The sequence below is a fragment of the Microtus pennsylvanicus genome, chromosome 18 (assembly GCF_037038515.1).
Source record: "Microtus pennsylvanicus isolate mMicPen1 chromosome 18, mMicPen1.hap1, whole genome shotgun sequence".
In the NCBI taxonomy this organism is placed as follows: Eukaryota; Metazoa; Chordata; class Mammalia; order Rodentia; family Cricetidae; genus Microtus; species Microtus pennsylvanicus.
The window spans coordinates 34,595,578-34,617,780 of record NC_134596.1 but is presented as its reverse complement, the minus strand read 5'-3'; the positions used below and the strand labels follow the sequence as shown (position 1 = coordinate 34,617,780).

At 42.0% G+C, this 22,203-nt stretch overlaps 1 protein-coding gene across 36 annotated transcripts in view; it reads left to right on the top strand.

Annotated features, from left to right (window-relative positions):
• The window catches only part of Dlg2 (discs large MAGUK scaffold protein 2), a 1,657,078-nt gene that overhangs the window by 1,614,612 nt on the left and 20,263 nt on the right, over positions 1-22,203 (top strand). For 19 of the 36 annotated variants that reach the window (XM_075952981.1, XM_075952978.1, XM_075952982.1 and 16 more), the window contains 2 exons: positions 15,553-15,652; positions 18,897-18,938. In XM_075952981.1, the coding sequence (XP_075809096.1) occupies positions 15,553-15,652; positions 18,897-18,938 (142 nt within the window). Of the gene's footprint in view, positions 1-15,552; positions 15,653-16,418; positions 16,465-18,896; positions 18,939-22,203 lie in introns of all 36 variants that reach the window. The other 17 variants (XM_075952983.1, XM_075952980.1, XM_075952992.1 and 14 more) reach the window with 2 other exon arrangements.

The following is a 22,203-nucleotide window of genomic DNA, read 5'->3' as shown; positions in this document are numbered from 1 at the left end:
GTTGAAGGCCAGATCTCAGACTTATGCCTTATTGTAGTGCCAACCAAAGTCACTGGTGGGCTTAGGGTTTGATTGCTGTAAAGAGACATCTTAAAAAGAGAAACATTTCATTGGGGCTGGCTTACAGTTCAGAGGTCCATTGTCGTCATGAGGAAGCATGGTGGCGTGTAGCAGACAGTGATGGAGAGGGAACCAAGAGTTCTACATTGGATCAGCAGCCAACACAGAGAGAAAGGGCCTGGCTTGAGCATTTGAAACCTCAAAGTCCACCTCCAGTGACAGTTTCCCTCCAACAGGGCCACACCTCCTAATAGTGCCACTCCCTATGAGCCTATGGAGGCCATTTTCATTCAGACCACCATGCTGCTGTTAGGTAATGCTATGAACTGTTATCACCTCGTACATGATACTAACCACTGAATGCCAACCCAACACAAACCTTTTACAAAATGAACTTTAAGACATTGAAACCAGTGTTTGACTAACAACATGGTTGTGATAAATCTATTTTTTCCTCCAGGGCTAAGAAATTCATCCTGGATACTAAAAAAATCAACCCTGTAAAAAAAAAAAAAGTTCGTTACCCATTTCATAAACGAGAAGGCAGGAATGAATGGCCTATCTACAGTCACACAGCCAGGGTGCTGCTCTTTAGAGGCCTATGAATATTTATTTTGATTATCATGTTATTTACATACAGTAGCTTTTAAGGCCCAGTACTATTCTAGATCAGACTACTTTGCATCTGGTCTTGGCAAACATCAAATGATCTGGGGAAAGGTTAGGTTTCCTTTGAAGCCACCACTCTCAACATGTAACCAGCTGCTCTTGGGCAGTCAGCAAGCCTAGTCCTGGGGCCCCAGCTGTCCCATCAGTCAGGTGATCTGAGACATTCCCATTACTTGTGCCTAAAATGCAATGTGTAAAAAATAAATTTGCTTTTTTTGAAGGTGAGCTCTACTAACCTACAGAGCCATAACATAAAGTCAAATCAAGACTGTCTTGTACAACTTACTCTTAACTTCCTAGCTATGGGCTTATTGATCATAATTCTATAAGCCCCACAGAGCTGTCAAGAGCTAAGACACCAAACTCACAAAGCGCATCTTGTGATTGAACCTCTTCTGTGTTCTTGAAATTCCCCCATGGAGAGAAAAGTAGAAATAACTATGTTTCTGTTCAAGCAGGGCAATTAGTGTACACAGGGAGCAATAGGGAAGCTATGGGGAGCAGCCCCTTTGTGAGCTATGAGAACTAAATTTTCCACCATCGACAGAGTTAGGAACTTAGGATGGCAGTCGATGGTTGCTGTCCAGCTCATCACAAGCCTGGTCAGTGTAAGCCACAGCCCTTAGGAGGGAAAAGAAGCAAGAGGGGGCCACCTGCCTTTGTAAAGATTTTTTTTCTCCTATTCTTTGAACTGATCATTGAGCTTTTGGGGGCAGGGGTAGAAAAGGGTTTTCTTGGAAGGAAGGTTCCCTAAGGTGAACTATTCCCCTCTGTAACTGGCTTGTTGTCAGTTCCCACCAAGAATTAACACTAGAGATTGCGGGGCATTAGCTCAATGTGTGTCCAAACCCAGTCCCTCTTCATTCGTTGATTGCCTCCCTACTGGCCAGCCTGCGGTAGCGAGAAGCGAGAGTAAGCTCAGTTGTGCTTAGAACAACATACAGAGCTATGGTTGCTACTCACTAAGATAATTTCTTTGCCAAAAGAAAAGTGCTCCCCACAGTGACCCCCAAATCTAAGCAAACTATTTTCTTCTTCTCAGTACTAGAAACAAGGTCCACATTTGACAAAGAATTCCAACCTGATCAGTATTCCTGAAATGTAATAAGAATACAACTGATTTTATCAAAGATGACTTATAAGGCAAGCATTTTGGTAAGAATAAGGATTTTTCTCCTTAAATTCTCACAACCATCAGTAAAGATTCAGTCTCTAAAGAAAACCATCTTTCTGGAGGGTCCCTTTCCCTGAAGTATTAACTGTGTCTTTTGATATCAGCCAAACACATGTAAATTTCAATATAAATACCAAAGCGCTTCGAGCTCTTATCTATAAATTTAAAATCAGTTCATATATTAGATGTATGCAGCATTTGAATGCCATGACAGAATTCAAAATCATTTGTGACTTGTGATATTTAGAAGACTAGGTTTTCTTCATGTATCTTTGTTGGGGTTGCTGTGTCTGTGGCTGGGATTGGACCTGTGATTGGTAGGGAAGGCTTGGTTCTCTCTCACATGCTTCTCTAAGGTGACTGTATACACAACATAAGGTATACTCACCACATATCTTTGCCCCTGCAAGGGTCACTGCTGGGTCTTCTGGTCACTTACAAAGCTCATAGGACAGAGCCTGGCAGACTGCTGTCACGGGAGGAATTTAGAGACTCGGGTCATCAGACTTCAGGCTCATCTGTGGCTGCTTGCCCTGCGTGTGATTCAGTCCCTAAGGTCACCTTTGATGTTCTGGTTTCTCTGTGCAATGCTCCGCTGTGTTCTCTAAACTCCACCAGCAAGTGTCTGCCCAGAACAGCACTTCGGTGCAGCCCCGCCCACACTGACCTTCCTATTTTAAATCTTCAGAGGGTGGAGAACCCAGAAATAAGCTCTCACCCTTTTACCTTTAATCTCATTCCTGTTCCTTAGAGCTTTGTGTCACGTCACAGTAAGCAGCCAGTGTGCCCAGACTTTCAGTAGATTGTGCAACTCTTCTTTCAGAAGCAGAACTCTTCTCCAAGGCTTAAACTCCAAATACTCCAAGATACAATAAAAGGATAGTTTCTGAACTGTGTGTGTGCGATTCTGTAGAAAAAGAGAGAGACCCTTACCTATTGCTTTTCTCTTCAACAGAAGCAAATGTGTACCATGCCATTTGTAACTGATGGCATCTTAAGACTCTCCCGCCATTCTTCTGGGCTCTACCCCCCCCATACCATTCCTCCTTCACTGGGATGGGGGAAGGATGGAGAAAAGGGGTACCTTTGCACACCATCATTAGAAGGCCGTTCTTTCAGACATAGGTCTAGCCAGTTCTCTATGTGACAGTCCCCAGTTATTCACTGAGTCTCACCTAAAACATGCTTCTGAGTTTTTCTCACCCTCCATTTGCGCCCTCACTATCTTTGTATCTTCATCTGAGCAATTACTTCATCACTTTGTGTTCTCAGTATCTACTGTAGCAATCTTGGTGTATATTAATGAATAAAGTAATAGGTTTAGTTGTGACATGTCTATAAATGCATGTGTGCTCCAATCATATGCGCCCCCTGCAATGACATTGCCCTCGTCTTCCTCCACCTCCTTCTACATCCTTAAAGGTCTCCTTTTTAATGTCTATGTCCTTAATTTGTTCTAACTTCAACATACGCCAGAGAACAGCTCCATCCCATTCAGCAATAGTTAACTTAATGAAGGGTGAGTTGTTATACTCTTTCTTTTTCTTCAGTTTCTAGTTTCGCTATGCAGTCCTTTCAGTGGGAAGCCTGTCTATGGGATCTGGCAAGTCAATGGAACAGTTATCGCTCATTGAGTGTGCATCATGTCAGAGCCCTGCATGTATGACTACATTTCCGGTTCCATCAACTGTCCTTTATGTAATACAATTTCTTTCTTTGTTATTGCTCACTAAAACTCCATAGGACATATGCACCACATTTTCGTCATTCGTTCAAGTGAAGTTGTTTCTCTGAGTATGTGAAGTCTTCATTCCTTGATCTGAGACTTGAGAATAAGAAGAGAACCATTGTGTTGTGTATTAGTACTGTCGCCCCGGCGTGTGCGCTCAGTACTTTGTGAATGTTTCCCCACAGGTGGGTTGCAATTGATATGTGACTACTGTGTCCAAACAAGGTACAGAACTCTCTTTCCAAGTGGAAAGTGCACTGAGCAAAATTATAGTGTGTTTGTGGTCTCTGGCTTTTAAAGTGACATTTGATTTACAGTGACAAACTCACCCAATATTTGGTACAGAAATAAGAATAAGCACGTCAGGCTTTGAGGCAAGCATGAACTGGACTGGAATGCGTTCTCAGAAGGTGGTCTAGAGCTGCCAAGGGTGTTTGATTCTCTTCACGTGTATACACATGTTTTCCTTGCCCTTTTTCCCCCTACAGTCGAAAAATGATAGAAAACTCCAAATCATTTTTTTTGTCTTCTACTCTTTAAAGTTGATCAACCAATTTTGATTTTTCTGTCTTTAAGAAAAGCATGGAGTGCTGAGAAGCCCTTAACCACTCACATGATCCCCTCTGTGGATATGACCCGCTCCTCCTGACAGGGATGAGAAAATGCATAGATGATATGCCTAAAAGGAAATGTTCAGATGGAAGACACGGTGTGAACTTGATCAAAGAGCCTAAGGCAGAAACCAATGCCATGTGTTCTCCTCCCACCTCTTAGCTCACCTGCCACCAAACTGAATTCTTAGTGGCAGTCCCAATCTCTGTGACTCTCTCTGTCTCCTGCCAGAGCTGCTGGCTAAGAGCCAGAAGTCTCAGCTGCAGGATGAATCCGCCTCTTCTGTAAATTCCCCTCCCTTTCGCTCAAGCAGAAAACAAGAATTATTCAAATGAGGTTATCCAGCCGGGCCCTGCATTGTTACAAAAGGCACCTTAATTATTGTGCTCGGCTTACTGGCTTACCTCCAGTCACTCCCAGGTCACCAGTGCTGCAGAGTGGCCGCCCGTGCTCTGATCTGGAGGTAAAATCAAAGGCTGGGACATGAAGAACAACTGTCACCTCCTGAAACAGAGGCATCATCCATCCAGACAGTGAAGCAGAGTGCCTTCCTCCCCGACTGCAGGAAGGAGGGAGAGGAAGCAGAAGCGGAGAAAGGGGAAGCGATGGAGAGGCAGGAAGAAATATCTTCACAGTGAGGATTTTTAATGCTATAAAAGAGGTCATCTCGCTAATTTTCTGTAGACATGGAGGAAGCAAAAGCTGGGAAGAGGAAGTGACTTTCATAAGCTTTTCTAGTCAGGACGGTGACAGCCCAGACGAGGGCTAGACATCTTTCCTTGAAGCAGCCACAGCATCTATTACCCATGGACACTGCACACATAGACATCTAAGAAAGAACTTGCTTATTTCCCCTTAAGTATTTAATTTGCTGATTCTCAGATTCCAGATCGTAGGGATCAGAGAACTCCCTCAAGTGCCAAGGCATTTGGAGAATACTGAGTCATTTGACTCAGAACATGGTTTCTGAATTTGAGAATGGTAAATTCTGCTACCTTCTCTGGCCAGTGGGACACTGACAGCCAGTGCAGGCTTGGCCTTTTAGACACTGACAAGAAGCTTTAGTTATAACAAATGACAGTAGAGTACAGAAGACAAATGAAAATAATTAAACAGAGAAATCAAAAATTAGTGTGGCTAAGAGCACTTGCTGCTCTTCCAGAGGACCTAAGTCGGGTTCCCAGCACCTACACTGCCTATCTCACAGTGACTTATAACTTTGGCTCCAGGGGCTTCTACACCTCTTCTGGCCTGTGTGGGCACCTACACATGTGGGCATATACCCATATACAGGTAAACACACACACAACTTAAAATTAAATAAATTCTTTAAAGTGCAATAAACAGCAGTGTGACCAACATCTGCCATGAGCCCTGTTTTTAAATCTAACATGGGAATTTAAGAAAGAAGACCAATGTTCCTTGTTTCCCATTGATGATACTATCTTGAAAAAGAACACAAAGAACAGAAAGTTTTGAGTTTTTGCTTCATTTCTTTTTGCTTTCAAATCCTATGAGTTGTTGGATCCATCATATTATTGGGAAATAGGATAATAAAATGTTGAATCACCATAGAATTGTAAAGCAACCAATTGGAGTCACAGAAGTTGGCAATTTCCTCTGGGAAGTGATCTACAAATTTCCCGAGCAAATGACACATCATCAGGATACTTCCCTAGTTTTATTATTAGTTCCAATTATGAATATTTAAATGAAGACCAAACTAGTAAGGACTCAGGGGAAGGCTTATCACATTTTTAAGAATAATGAATTGTAAGTGTATTAATAACTTATTATAAATTGATTTATAAACCAAATTAGTAAATGACCACATCCTGATAACTGTACAAAAATCCCATCAGCTCTGGCAAACTGGAGAAAATTCAGTTATATTTCTCCCCAAAATTATAGCTACAACCCCTGTAACCACATCAGGTGTGAAGTCCTAAGGCAGAGTGCCTGTCGGGAACTTAGCTGTGATAGACAGCCCGGTGTGCAAGCACTGGCTGTGGTGTCTCTTCCCAAGTCTAAGGCCGCATCCACCTCCCGTTCTCACACACACTCAATTGAGCTTGCCAGAGCAAGCTGTCTGTAATGATGGCATCCTCTCTCTCACCGCCAGAAAAAAAAGTGGGGGGAAGGGGGAAAGGGGAAGGAAGGGATGGAGGGAGAGAAGAGAGGGGAAGGGAGACAGAGAGGAAGAAAGAAAAGAAGAGAAAGAGAAAAATCAGAATTCAGCATGGCTGGAGAGATGGGTGAGCTGTTAAGAGTTCTTGCTGCTCTTGAAGAGCGCATGGGTTTCCAGGACCCATGACAGGCAGGCAAGTCACGACTCCAACTCCAGGAGATCTGATCCCCTCTTCTGCCTCCTCAGGCACCTGCACTTACACATTCACGCACGCACGCACGCGTGTGCACACACCTCATCTAAATAATATATAATTTTGAGAGAAAGTTTCTGAGTCATATCAAGAATCTGCCCATGTTGGAACAAAGCTCCCTCTATTGGTTAGAGCTTGAGTTCACTTTGTGTAGGATTTGATGTCCTCAATTGCAAATATGGTTTTTCACATAATTCACTATCTCCTACCCTAAGATTTTAAAGATAGTAAAAGTTTAAGGTTTTCTAAGAAATAATTGGCTTTGGAAAAGTTAGCTTCCGAACAGATAATTGGGTGGTGAAATGCAAGCCTTCCCCGTCGTCTAGTACGCCAGCATTCTTTCATCAGGTGTCAGCATAACACATCTGCCCTTTACTCACAGGCTCAGGCTTCCCTTCCCAAACTCCTCACTTTGTAATAAAATAATTAGGAGAGCATGGGGTGCCAAATTACAATTGTCTGTCATAAACACCTTCCATTATAGTACGCTAATTAGGAGAACATGAGGGTGTTGAGAAAAAACAATCAGGATCCATCATTGGACCAACTACAAATTGAGAGTCTGACTAAGTGGTGAAAGGGGGGAGTGTCAATTAGTATCAGTCACTTGAAAGGTTTCCGGCCATGTGTCATTCGTTAAAACCATCCATGTTTAATTCAAGAATCCAACTTCTAGGGATCACTTCTAAGAAAATAATCTAGAACGTAGTAAATGTTGCCTTCATTACAATACAGAGCCTTAGAAAGGGAAACAGTATAGTGTCTGAGAGCGCAGGAATGTGTAAGCTAGCAGAGGTATATAAGCTGGGTGAAATATTACCTCGAGACGTGCTTGCTTGCAGTCATCTCTGTTTGCAAGATTCCTGCCTACTTTTGGCATTGGCGACATACTGGCCTTGGAGTGTTTGAGAACGGTTTCTCTCCTAAAACTGAGAAAACTTACATTAGCATGCATTCTTTTTAGAGTTATTCCAGTCAGTGGAATTAAACGTCGGAGCCATTTGGTGTGAGTCATCTTAATTACGAATTCAACTTCCTAGTTGTTACTGGTGTGTTTGGCACCTCTGAGTTTTGTTAGGCCATGTCTTCCTAGAATTTGCCTGGTTTGCCTATGTTGTCTGCATGGTGTACATCTTTAAATTTCTGTAGGGTCTGTAAAATTCTGTTTTAAAGATAGTTTGCATTGTTGAATTCTAAATCCCTTCCATTAATTCACTAAAATGGATGCTTACGGATACTTTGTAAAGACGTGGGGTTGTTGGCTCTGCTTGACTGACCTTACACGATGCCGCTTTTTCTACACGGTCGCGTTTAAGTATCTACAACTGAGGCTTAGAAACTAAACATCCCTAGGGCCATACATGTCACAATAGTCAGTAAAAATCAAGATTTAAAATCACATTGCCAGTATAATTAAATTGAAAATAGTATAGTTTTTAGAAAATAAACACTAAAAGAGGTTTGCTTTTCGCTGGTAACAGATGTTATTTCTTTTGAACTCCCTCTTAGGACATTTCCCTCTTAGAAGGCCATTTCTTGTTGTGGCAGAAAAGGTGTCCTTGGGTTGCTGCCCACGTTAACATGTATGCACGTATACATGTCTAGTGCACACAGAGGTCAAAGCAAAATGGTAGCGGTCCTCCTTCAGGTGCCAGCTACCTTGTGTCTTTAGACTGGGTGAACCACTGGCCTGAACCTTACAGTTGTTAGGCTGACTGCAGTGAGCCCCATGAGTCTGCTAATCTCTACACCCTCAACACAGAGATTATAAGCATGTGCCCCATATACCCAGCTTTTTTACACACACACACACACACACACACACACACACACACACACACACACACACACACACACCAGGATTCAAAGGGTTGAACTCAGGTCTTGTGCTTGTAAGGCAAACACTTTGCAGACCGAGCATCTCCCCAGTAGCAGAAGAGGTGTTTTTGAACAAACTGTTTTTTTTTAATTGAGGCAGATGATAAACTTGGGAGAGAAAGTTAAAAAGGATAAATGAAATGGTACCTTTCATTGACATTATGCATGCTATTAAATTCTTATAATGTTTCCAAAATCGAGTCATAGATAGAGCTGAAAATGTGAGACGAGCAAATAACTAAGTCATCTCGTTTTTATTAACAGTAATAAAAGGCATCTAGGAATAAATCAGGTCACCGAGTATAAAAATTACAAGATAAAATACATGGGCAAAGCAAAACTAGGACATGCTCACTGGAGACAACGCAGCCAACAGAAAGAAGACGCCATAGGGTGCCTCTCCCTGTTCTGGGACTGCCTCTTGTCTACTGAGACTCTCAACCATGTTGTTTTGCTTTGCCTTTCTCAAATCTCTCCCCATGCTTCTGAGGGGAGCCGTCCCTCAACGCTGCAGTTTGCTTTCAGTCAGTAAAACCGAGATGTCCACCGTGCTTTTGAAATAAAACTGCTGTGGAACCCGCTTTTTGTCATTTCCAGAGGCTGACGGTGCTGGATTGGACACTCTCCATAGTACTTTCCCTCATCACTTAGAATGCTCATTTTGTGTATTCCTGCCTGGACTGGAGAGCTTCTGTTGGAAATAGAGATAACCTTAAGTGTCACTTGGTACTTAAGATACTTTTGCCTTGTACCGTGTGTGTGTGTGTGTGTGTGTGTGTGTGTGTGTATGCATGAGTGTGCACACACACATTGTCTTTACATTTCACTATAGATAAAACTCGGGGTCATACACGCTAGGCAAGCCATCTACTATTAAGCTACATCCCTAGCCATCTTTCTTGTACTTTGAAGGCTCAGAAACTATAAGACGATGTATAACGGACTTCTCTGGTCACTATGATCTTAGGATTGTATTCATTCTGCTGTGCGTGAATATCTGTGTCTTCTCCAAGACTTCTGAACTTTCCATTTTCCTATTATTTATTTCCTATACCTTCGATTACATTTTTCCCTCGAGAATTCCAAAAGCATAGATATTCATTCATTTGGTGAGGTCCCAAAGATCTTAAATGTGTTTTCTTTTGTGTGTGCCTGGAATATTTCCACAGACCTGTTTTTATGTAAATTTTTTTCTTCCTTTATACCTAATCTGTTCTTTAGTCTCTCAACTATATTTTTATTTGGGCCTATTGAGATCCTCATTTCTAAGGTTTCTACTTTGCTCATAAACATTTTTCTATTGCTCTGCGGAATTTCTCATTTAGAACATACACCATTTCTCTAATTCCATTCAATTGTTTATATGTACTTTCTTAGACCTCATTAAGGTTTTTTTAACCTTTTCCTTTAAATTCTGTTTTAATTCCTTTTAATCAGTGCTGCTGGAGCGATGTCTCAGTTGTTAAGGGTCCTTATTATTGTTCCAGAAATCACAATTCAGGTGCCAGTACCCATACTGAACAGCTCACAACTGCCTATAACTCTAGCTTCAAAGCCCCAGTGTCCTCATCTGGCCTCTGTAGGTACCTACACACATGACATATACTCACATAAAAACAGAAACACAGTTGACTGTGACAACGCCTGTCCCCCACATGCCTGCAGTTATTCGTGTGTTCATTCCTACAGCATATACAAATGGTTTCAGTACTGTTATACTTGTGATTATACTGTTATTAACCTGCCAAGAAAAGGCCTATGCTCCTTTACAGTTCTGCCTTTAGATGTATGGAGCGCTATGGTCCACTCACGTATTTGGATGCAAGTCAGGGCGTCAAACCATTCCTTAATTCGATATGGCCTGACCACATGTCATTGTCACACATAAAGATAGTTACTGGGTTATCAGACAACTTTGAGGAGGCTGTTCTCTCTTTCCACCTTTGTGTGGGATCTGGGGGTCAAAGCCAGGTCGGTAAGCATGTATCATCTTGTGGCAAGTGCCTTTACCATTGGGCAATCTGGCCACAGTTCCTCCTCCTATGTTTCTTCTTCTTCCTCTTCCACTCATATTGCACCACAAATGTCATAAATGGTGTTGTTGTTTTAATTCATTTGAACCAGAATGCAAATGAACCCTATGTGGTAATTTTTTATGTGACTTTCCTCCTCGTTTGCTATTTCTCTTTAAGTATTTTGTTTGCGCTGGTTGGCTGATGCAATATTTATGCTAAAGAAGCCAGGTGACTTGTCTTACTGAGTTTGCCAAACTTCAAATTTTGATTGTTGTATCTTTATAAAGAAATCAAAGAAACATGGAAAATTCAATCTTATTTAGCGACTGATCATGAAATCTAAAGGTCTGAATATACTCCAGTTCATCTGGAGCTTTGTTTTATCAGAACTTCCCAAGGCTCCTTGGAAGTGATATTTTCTTCTCCTGTCAGGAGGCTCGGGACTTTTATGCTCCCAATTCTTGATCTGAGATCCAATACTTGATCTTTGATCTAATCCTTCTTGGTCACAATATTACTTATTCTTTACCATATTTTGTTTTACGGTTCTGTTTCTGCATGAAAATGAGCTATCTATATAATAGAAAGCAATGTCTAAATAGATTTTCCAGGTGAACAGAGCTATGAGGAAACAAGTGTTTTGTTTTTTTAATTTATTCTTCTCCCATGCAATATATCCTGACATCTTCCTCTCCCCCTTCACACTTCCCAGTCCCTCCCCACCACCTTCCCTCTCTCTCCTGGATCCATTGCTGCCCAAGAAACAATTACTTCTAAAAATTAAGAAGAGCCACAGCAAAAGCATATTTGAGCCACGTACTAGTTTAAATTTTACCAGAGGTCACCATTATCTACAAAGGTGACATCATGGAGATATAGAAACTGAGGTACTAGTACGTGAAAAAACCAACAACAACAGCAACAGAAACAGGCCTCTTGTTCTATAGTTTTCTGGATATGAGGGGTAAACAGATGCCGTTTGTTTTTAAGAACATGGAATTTTAGTGGGTGAAGAGGGGATTTGAGCTTCTCGTATGCCAGATTACCAAAGCATTCTATGGTGGAAGTTTCATACTGTTTGACCTGCCAATCAGGAAACTCCTGACTCCCACTGATGAGATGCTGGCTCTTGACATGAGTGTTGGAATGTCTGTCACAACATGAAAGATATTCACTTAAACCGCGACAGGGCAGAATCTGGTTGACAGAAACATACCTAGATTTCTACACGCTAAGTATGATGGGCATCAAGTTAAAGACATAACATATTTACACCAAGTTGAATGAGAAGCAGAGAGACCTGACAGGGTTGTTTCCTTTCAGCCCATGGCGTGGGGTGTGGAAGGATTCCTCTTTTAAATAGCCTTCTTGAAATACAGTTTACACTCGTGACATGACCTTAAAATACACAGCTCCGTGTTCCCCGTTATCTTCATGGGATACATAACCATCGACCACAGTCTCCTTTCTAGTCACCCTAAAATAAGTCCATACTCATCAGCTGTCACTTCCCCCTCTCCACGCCTCATTACCTACACTGTATACAACCACCTAGTCACGTCTCTGTTAACTAGCCACTTCTATGCAGATTTTTAGATTGCTATGACTAAGGTGTCTCTTTGAAATTCCCTCTATTTTTTACAGTTATCATATGAGCAAGAGTGGCTTTGAGCCCTCAACTACGTGAGTTGCTATCTAAGAAAGACGTAGCAATAATAACCAAAGGAGATACAATTTGAAACCAATAACTTGGATGTGGCCTAGTAATCAATCACCGGCCGTGACCGTCCAGGAATGGCAGAATATGTGGTGTGACTTACAAACTCAGTTGCTTATAATTTAAAATGTGAACTGGAAGGAGGCGTGGCTTTCAGAAATTTGTACTCACAGAACTACATTTGCAGCCAATTCAATTCCCAACTCCACAGCTCACAATCTGAGCAACTCAGGATACAGAGTGATGAGGCCAGCTTCATGAAGGTAGCCTGTAGGCCACACACGTGATGCCTTAGAACTAAGCTTGGTCATTCAGTGGTCAATAAATGCAAATTTTGCTTGCTCAAATTCTCAAGTAGAATTCTTTCCCACCCCAGCTTACCCCACTCCACAGTATTTGGTGTTTCTAAAATCTCTATTCAAAGACATTTTCTCCTTGAAGGCAATTTCATGGGGCCTGCAGATGCTCTGATGTAGACAAACAGCCCTGAACAAGCCCAGTGAAGACTAGAGCTGTAAACCAGCCTTTACTTCAGAGCCATGTATTACAGAAATAGCAAAAGTGCTGATTTATTCTGTTCACCCAGCACTCATGTAGCAGAATTTCCTCTTCTATATTAAAAGGAAAAATTACAGTGCTGATAAAGCATCTATTATGGAACTCTACATGCCTAGCCTCATAAACTACATATAATCCTTTGCAAGTCAGAATGTTGACATTAGCTAATATTAATGCTAATTCAGTAAGCCCCTACATGTAGAACATTAAATCTGCGTGTACTGAAATGGTGGTTTGACTTTGTGGCCATGAATGGGGTCCAGTGCCTTCCAAGTTATGCAGGAAGGAAGCAAAGGGCATTTGCTTATAATACTGTCATAGAACTTTACTTCTGGGATATCATGTATTTTCTGTCCTTTTAAAAGGTGTGCTGTTCAGTATGATTACGTCCAATCAGAGAACTCATGATACACAACATTTTCATACTTGGGAAATGTTAACACATTACATTCCTTGCTTTGAAACATGAAAGAATTAATCAAAGACAACACCCTTTCATTTTCCTTTGACCAGTGAGACAACGTAAACAATGTGGTTTGCATGCAACACCATTTAGGGTCCTAGAAGCCTCTGCATTATCCATCTGCGTGTATTTGTCTTTAACTCCCCTCCCCCCAAGCTTTCTTCCTCTTGGCATAATTTTGTATTTGCATGAGATTTCATAATTGTTTTGCATGAAAGTCATCTGTAATGTTAAAGAGTAGTGTCTAACACCCCCTGCAATATCACAGGCCATTAATTCTTACATGATATTTTTCTTTTACTTTCAGTTACTGGAGTTTAAATATGCTTGGAACGTAAAAGTGGCAGGACGCTGGAGTGACGCAAGCCTGTGTAATGTTCCTTTATGGAACTAGAGGGACACTTCCCGGCCTTGTCTTTGGCTGCCAGTTCTCAGTTACGAGGTTATGATAAAACTCTATTAAACGCAGGTGCTCTCTGCAGACCTAAGTTCCAAGAAAGTCCTCTTTTAAGTATGGCATATAAAACCTGTCCTGATCTGTCATAAAATCTTCTCTTTGGTGAAAAACCTTTCCGCACTTGAGTGTTTCCTGAACGTTATTCCTGTTAATTTAATAGATGAGCACAGGGTACAAAACAAATGTCTTCTTTGCACCTTTTTTTTTGGTAGCGTTTCTAATTAATATGGGAACATGACTAAGTGCCATGAATGGGACAAAACGCTCGCCTCTCAACCAACGAGTGCTGATTTCCTCCAAGCTCTCACCCCTCTGGCTCCACAGCTCTTCCTGCCAGTGGCCAGTGCTAACCCTGGGCTAGGAGACTCCTTTTCATTTAACCATTGGGAATTCAATTCAAAACCTGTGCGAGTAAGAGATCCTGGTCCCTGGAGATGATTTTCTAGTGTTTTTAAGCAGCTAAAAGATTCAAATCAGTTTTTCAAGTGTTGATGATCGTAAGGCTGGCGAGACATTTTTTGAAGCATGACAGAGTATGAAATTAATAGAACTTGAATGGTCCCATGTCACCAAGAACAACCCACAAAGCATTTATGTAGCAACAGCCACCATGAGATAAATTGAATTGTCTTTTAAAATCTACTGAACAAACAAGTGCTAATCACTGAAGTGATTGCATTTTTAAAATTATATTATACTATATATACATATATATATACATATCACTTTTAATCGAGCCCCATTTGAACTAATAGGTAGCTTGTACTTTAAATTGTATTTATCCTCATTTTTTCCCTTTACCAAAATGTAGATGGGTGACTGTCACTTTCTCCCGTGCTTGGGCAATTACCAAGTGAATACCACATTAGCAGCCTCTGATTGAGCCCGGCTCTTGGGGCTATCACCAGCTAAATCTGCATTGGACTCAACCTCTGCTTCTCCAGCTAGTCGCTAATGAGAATGTGAAGCTAAATTACCTTCTGAATTAAAATGCTACACTATAATTATTATGTATCATAAATCCACTCGCTTCCTTGTACAGCTTTAATTAAATCCAAGCTGAACTAATATGAATTCAATTTTAAGACAGCTAGATAATGAGGGGGGGAAATGACATTTTTTTTAATTTATTTATTTATTAAGGATTTCTGCCTCCTCCCCACAACCGCTTCCCATTTCCCTCCCCCTCCCCCGATCAAGTCCCCCTCCCTCATCTGCTCGAAGAGCAATCAGGGTTCCCTGACCTGTGGGAAGCCCAAGGAATGCCCACCTCTATCCAGGTCTCGTAAGGTGAGCATCCAAACTGCCTAGGCTCCCACAAAGCCAGTACGTGCAGTAGTAATCCACCATATAAATAAACTGAAAGAAAAAAACCATATGATCATTTCTTTAGATGCTGAAAAATGACATTTTTCATAGTCATTTTGTACCCAACAGTGATAACATGAGAACTGTATGGCGTTCTGGGCGGGTTATCGCCTCGTGTGATCTCAACACCTAAGAGGTATGTTGATTTGAGATGAAGATGCAGACGTTCAGAGAGATCCAGTTACTTATCAAAGGGGATGGGCAGTCTGCCTCTCCCCTTGAGACATCCCCTTTGCCACCATTTATCTGGAAGGATGTTCTGACTGTAAAGCCATTTTCCCAAGGCGCCATTAACAAGAGCTGGTACTGCTTGGAAATGGAGTCTGCCTTTCGCCCCCTCCGGCACCTCCGTTGCGTGTCCGCTTGCTTCACTACAGCTCCCTGCGCTTTTACAAACTAGTTGTTCTGTCAGCATGAGTGTGACAACAATTAGACGTCCCGTTTTTGCCCCATGCCTTTTCTCCTTCACAGTCATTCAATGACAAGCGTAAAAAGAGCTTCATCTTTTCACGAAAATTCCCATTCTACAAGAACAAGGAGCAGAGTGAGCAGGAAACCAGTGATCCTGAACGTAAGTAGATTCTGAAGATAATGTCACACGCAACACTCATGACAGGCTGTCCCACGACACACCAAGGCAAACAACACGGCAGGCAGGCAGGGCAGGTTTTACTACTGTGACCGGTGTTTGACTGCAGTCTGGATCCTTCCCTTCCTGGGGCTGTTTTGCAGACAATGCTAGAACGGGTCTTGACAAAGCTGGGGCTTCAGGTCCAACCAGCATCTCTCTGTGACCAGGAGTAGATTGGGTTTGATCATGCAAGTCCCTAAGGCTTGAGAAAAAAAAAATTCTGTTCAGATGTATTGGATTACATCGCCACATATGTATTTTGTCGTGGATGCCAGCTTGATAGAAGTAATTCAATGACTCTCATTGAGTATTGGCACAGTGGTTCACTCCTGCTCTCAAGGAAGCCATTAAATATCTGCCGAGAAGAGAGCTCGGAGTGGTTGGTACAGAATTTGTCATGAAACTTGGAGTGGGGACTTCCTTTGACAGTCAAAAAAAAAAAAATACAATCACTGATCATTTTAATTTCCCCACAATCTCTGGCTTCAACCTTTTGAGTTGATTTATAAATCAAAATTTTCCCTTTATAATGCAGCTTAGGGAGTTTGGGGTGAAGGTTATTTCAAAAGCAAAGCAAGTGGGATCCAGATTGCCTGGGCAACACGGTCTGTCATGGTAGTATCCGTGTCAACTCCACTGACTTCTACCTTCCTCTTCCGTGGCTGTTCTTCCTCTCTCATTGCTCTCTCTGGGGACTTCCATGCAGGACATCCCCGGATTAGGTGACGACGGTTATGGAACAAAGACTCTGAGTAAGTTTCCAGGAATGGTCACTGTTAACTTTTCTTTTCCTTTCCTTTTGAGTTTGGCTTTTGTTCCTTTTCTTGAGGGCCTTTCATTCCTAGCATGCACACGATACGAGTTTGATTTGTTACCTAGCTGTGAATGCTCCTACGGAATAATTTTCAGTCATTTTGTTCTGCATGTCAGCATTTAAGAGCCAAGTGTGTCAGGCAGTCTAACTCCTGCTGTGGGCAACACCTCCCCCTTTCTGGCCGGGTGACAATGGCCAACATGGTCTGCATGCCCATCGGGGCATCATTTGCTCAGCCGCCAACCTCCTCTCAGGGAGCAAAAGACCATGTTGTAAAGAAAGGGTGAGCGAAGTGTTCTAGAATGGCAAAGTAGAAATATTCTTTATGTTCTTTCTTCTGCCTTTTCAACATGGAAAGCTATATAACCTTGCCCAATTCTATAATTGACCTATACTTCGCTGTTAATAAAGGAGCTGTTTTGTAATCAAAAGCAACATGCATTCTCAAAAAGTAAATATTAAGACATCTGAGCCTTAATTCTTTGTTATTAACTTTGATTTTTTTTCTCTGACTTGCAGTGGTCCTGCTTTGAACCGTTTGATAGTTTAATAAATATTAATACCTTTGCCTATCTGACTTACCAGCTGCATACGGTTGTCAGGGCTTCAACTTGTAGTGCAGAATGAAAAATAAGATATAATTAAACCTTTACATTTTTTTCTACTTATTCATATCTTTGGTCTATGTCTTATTGCACTCCGCAATTAAAAACAAGGATCTATGTCTGAAAATCCTACGCTATGATTTTACTCTCTTTAATCCTAATCCCACTCTAGAAGAATCAATGAAATAGCAGAATGTCGTATCTTTTGCAAATGTATCACATATTCAATTTTGTTGTGTTTGTTTTAGTGTAATAGCTACAGGAGATCCTTTCAGTTGTTCATTTCAACCTATAAAGAAAAACACCATTGAGCTGGACTTCACATTTAAGGGCTGCTCACATAAGCCTGTGCGTGTGGTCATACCTGTCTTCCAGGGTTCGAGTTTAGACTCCCAGCAGTCTGTTTTAGACTGGAGAAAACAAAATCTGGTCAAGGGCTACTCGCCTTAAAGATGAAAACTTTATCTTTAAAAGATGATGTACAGTGTGGTGTGAAATTTAACCAGTGATTCCAGCATCATCTGGAAGGCACCACACACCATCTGGGGGAATTTATACACTTTCGGTTTGGAAAAGGAAAGTGATTGTTTTAGCATATCACTAATACTAAGCATCATTCAAAGGTATGTAATGCCCTGTTGGATCCAGAATGTCTAGATGTTTGCTCATTCTGTGAAAACTGGACAGATTTAATTTATGGAAAAAACACATCAGGGAGTCCTCACATCATATTGAAGGAGACAAGATAGGAACATCCACAAGGCGCCATGAAGCAGGGGATGTCCCCATGAGTCCTTGTACTGGTTAGACAGATGTGTGCCCAGATTGACAGCCCAGTTCTGGCCATGAAGCCACACAGAGAGGAATGGTTTGAAATCAGCATTTGCTTTGGTTTTCATTAGTTTTATGCTATAGAACCAATCCCCTCAGCAGACCAAAAAAAAAAAAAGTCAAAGCATTTATTTTTGCTTTTAGAGAAGAATGTAGCTTCCTTTTCTCTCTCTTAAGTATTATCAAACAGTTGAAAGCCAAGTAGTCGCATATTTCGTCTTAGTGTGGTGGCACGTGAAGCAGCTGATAAGTTATACATGATCAGCTCATCGACTGAACAGCACACGTATCTCCGCTGTTGGGCGAGACATAATTCATGCCTGATCCTGCACTGGGTAGCAGGCCATTTGTCTTCTGCCTGCTCTGTTCTCCCAGAATTTAATAGCTATTCAAGCAAGGATCGTAGAATAGAAACTAAGCCGTGAACCATTTCTCAGGGACTATTTCCTCCTGTCTTCTCTACTCACCGAAGCAGGAGAGAGCTTCAAAAATCCCTTTTACACTTGCAAAGTTGTTTAAATGGAAAATCGGAGGGACTCCAGGGAGCAGTTGGCAAACGCAGTCTTCCTTCAAGGTAACTAAGGACTAAAATAGATACAGAAAATCGCCTGCCCAACAGTGGGCACACACTGTCCTCCACAACTTCTTGGAGACCAGAGCTCAATAGATACGTCACTTATAGAAAGAACATTACCTGGGTTGCCATTGTTTGCTGTTTGATAACTAAAGGTACTTTCCTCATTTGCCGAGAGGAAGAGACGGCAGTATTGTGCAAAGTGGCCATAAAGTTTTCATCTTTGTCTGATCTGGGTTCTCTTAGTGCGGTTCTTCTGCAGCCTCTCACTGCCCCTCCGCTTTGCATGGGTGTGTCCTTTCGGTGCTGGCTGCTCTCTGACGCTTGATCCTTCTTTAATTTGCTGTGCTGTCCTTGCAGAACACGTCTCCTCTAATGCCAGCGATAGCGAAAGTAGCTGCCGTAAGTTACTGCTTGGGCTTGTGGTTCTTTCCTTTGCAGTGGCCCCCGTTGCCTGTGGTCCTTATTTCAGGCTCTTTTCTCCTGCTGCCTCTTATTGTCACCCTGGCTCCAAAGCAAATGGCTTGAAACGAAATCAGCATTTGATGTGGAAAGACACAAATGACACGGGGGCCAGCAGGGGAACCTATCATGATTTGTACATGCAGGGCCAGAGTTTTCTAAGCCCGATTCAAACCTCAGCTGGTTGTGACCCCATAATGGAGGATTTTGACTTTCTATTCCCCTAATCAATTTAACCACCGTGGAGGAAGGGAGAAGGTCATGATTCTATTCTCCTCCGCATTTTGCCTTTTCCCTCCTGCCCCTGGAGCAGCACTTCTTACAGTGCTCCTTTAGATGGGTGTCTGTTGTACCACTTCCTCCTTGATTAAGATTTGAGACACATAGCACACCTATGCATCTCACCTTATTTGGGGGATGGCTGGGAAATTGATAGAAAACTCTTCATCTAATGCTGAAAGAATTTCCAAAACATTTTAGGTCACATCATAACTGAAAAGGTAGGTAACTACTGAAAAATGTCCTCGGTCTTTCTTTGGACACCTCAAGCCATTTGCTTAGTGTATGGAAATATTTACCTAACAATAAGCACGTCCTTCTAATCAGCCCTCATGGTTTCTTGCTGCCTACTTCCTGGTCTTTGGTGATTAATCTAGGTACCTATTACCACTGGGTTTTTTATAGTATCTTTAATATTGATCTGCACTCCTTAATAAAATGGGTTCCCCAAAAGCAATTGTTAAAGGCATCAGAAAACTGCCAGGCCAGTACAGGACCAACAGAAATGAATACCAATGCAAAAATTGGTATTGTCTTTTGCTTGAAAATTAATTGAAAAGTAAAATTGTTTGGGGCATCCCTGCCCTACCCCATTAAACTATGGTACTTTATAAAAATCATTGCTTTTGAGGCAGAGTACCGATTAGTAAGAGTAGCCTCGAGTGGGGTTTTGAAGACGCAAACTATTGACCAGTAGAACACATGCACTCACGAGACAGAGGAGAGTGTCAGGTCATGGTGAGGACCAGAAAAGAAATGTGGCACAGACCAAAGATAGACTGACAAAATTGTGGTAAGATGCCCAGGCAGAATGTTAAAGTTGCGTAATTGCCAAACTGATGGATCCTATCAAGTCTCACTGACGGAAGGATTCAGAGTTCTTATGTTCAGCGTGGTTGCTTTCTTCCTTCTTGTAACCCAACGGTAGGAGAGGGAAAAAAAACAAACTGTGATTTTCAATTCAGATGAGTCAAGAAGGAGGGGTCAAAGCTTGTCTTTCTGACTCCGTGAGGCACCCTCGACCTTCCACGAGGAGGAATGTGATGTACCTATTTGGTTTCATGAAAACCACTGACACTAATTTCTCTAGTTTTCAGTTCTCAAGGCTTTGCTCCCATCCAGTAGACAGAGCCATAGAAAAAGAATATGGCACCCCTTATTCTTCAGTCCTCTTTATGGGGTGTACTACCTTCCTTGGGAATTACATTTTTGGAATATTTTTTCCAGAATCTAAGTCATAGAATTTAGGCCTTATCTTTGAGCCATTGAGGTGATGTCCTGGGATGACACCAATCTCCCCCTCCTCCCCCAAAATAGTAGCTGCACACCAATATTTATTGAGGGAATAGGGAATCAATTGCTTATGCCACAAGTTACCTATGAGATGGCAGAAAGCTGGAGCAGAAGCCATGACGGCAGTGATGCAGATGTGGAGTATTCTCATTATGTTTGGGGTCTCAGACTACAGAGGGCCAGGCACGCCAGGATTTCCTCCAAAGCTAAGAGGAGCATTAACTGATTCATTTGGAGGCTTCTATGTGCACGGTCCCATTTCTCGGTGCTATAAAACCCAGTATGAGAATTGATCAAGCCTGGATCTCACTGTACATGTACTGGGAAAGAAATCTTAATAAATAAACAGGAGCTGTAGGAAGCAGGATAAAGTCTGACTCCAGGAGAGCAGGTGCATCCACGCTCCTTCCAGATAGGAAGTGACCTGTGCACTAAGGTTTGGAAAGAAGAGCTTGTGTCAAAGGGGAGAAAGAACTTTCCGTGAGGGGCAGTGTCACAGCAGAAAGGCAGGGGCATGGCCCAGACATGTGTTCCAGAGAGAGGCAACTTTGATATTAAAATAGACTTCTTTTTCTAGGATTTCTGGCTTTTGCTATGATTGAGACTAATCTTAATCTCATGAATGGCAGTACAAACAAACACGGAAAGACTCCTCTTTGTCACTGTGAAAACATTGCCTGTTCAATCTGGAGCCGAGGCGGCTTTATAAAACGTGGAGGATGCAAAGCAGTCTGAGGCTACCGGGCTGCACAGTGCACAGAGCACCATTCACGCCCTCTTCTGGAGACACGCAGCCTTCCACATGCGTGCCTATAGGCCTCCACTTTGAAACACAACTCAGACACCTGCTACACCAAATTAAGCATTGCAGGATATTTTTTTTTCAAGTCCGACTTGAGTAGCAGCTAATATGTAATTAATTAATTAACAGACATATTGCCTAATTATACAAAATACCGCTTCAAAACCTTAACTGTTGGATAGTTCCATATTGCTTTCCACCGATAAAGTGGTAAAGTTAAGGCTCATGGTTTTGGCCCTTCTGTATATACCTTCCAGTTGTCCTTGTGTTGGGGGGCAGTACATACCGAACAGGTATTAACAGGGCCAGTCAGACCCCCACAGCTGATGACCAACTATCTCAAGCTCCGTCCAGCTCTTTTCGCATAATGGTGGTTATGTGGGAGTTGACAATTTCCTTCTTGCCCACCGGTATTCACCAGTTAAATTAGGATTTTCCAAACAAGGATATCTGAGTGCAATCTCTGAGAGGAGGAGTCCAAGACTCTCCTAAGAGTTGTTGGATGTGGCCCCCATACTCTTTCCCACTCCACTTTTTACAAGTATTGTCCATGGCTGCATTTAGTTCTCTTATTTTTATTATCTCTTTAACTTCTGCGATGATACTATTATTAGGTAGGTCTTATCTTGAGAGCCTACTTTGCACAGGAGGGCAGCCAGAGCTGTGTACCTCACTGATAAGTGATAGCCCCGAAGTTGCAATGAGACCTTGTGCTTCTGGCTCTCATGGACCCTTTACTCCACCATGTGGTTCATAACCCCAATGTCCTGCTGTTTAATCTGGTACTCTGTAACCGTTCTGTACTGCTAATCAGATTATTAAGACTAAAAC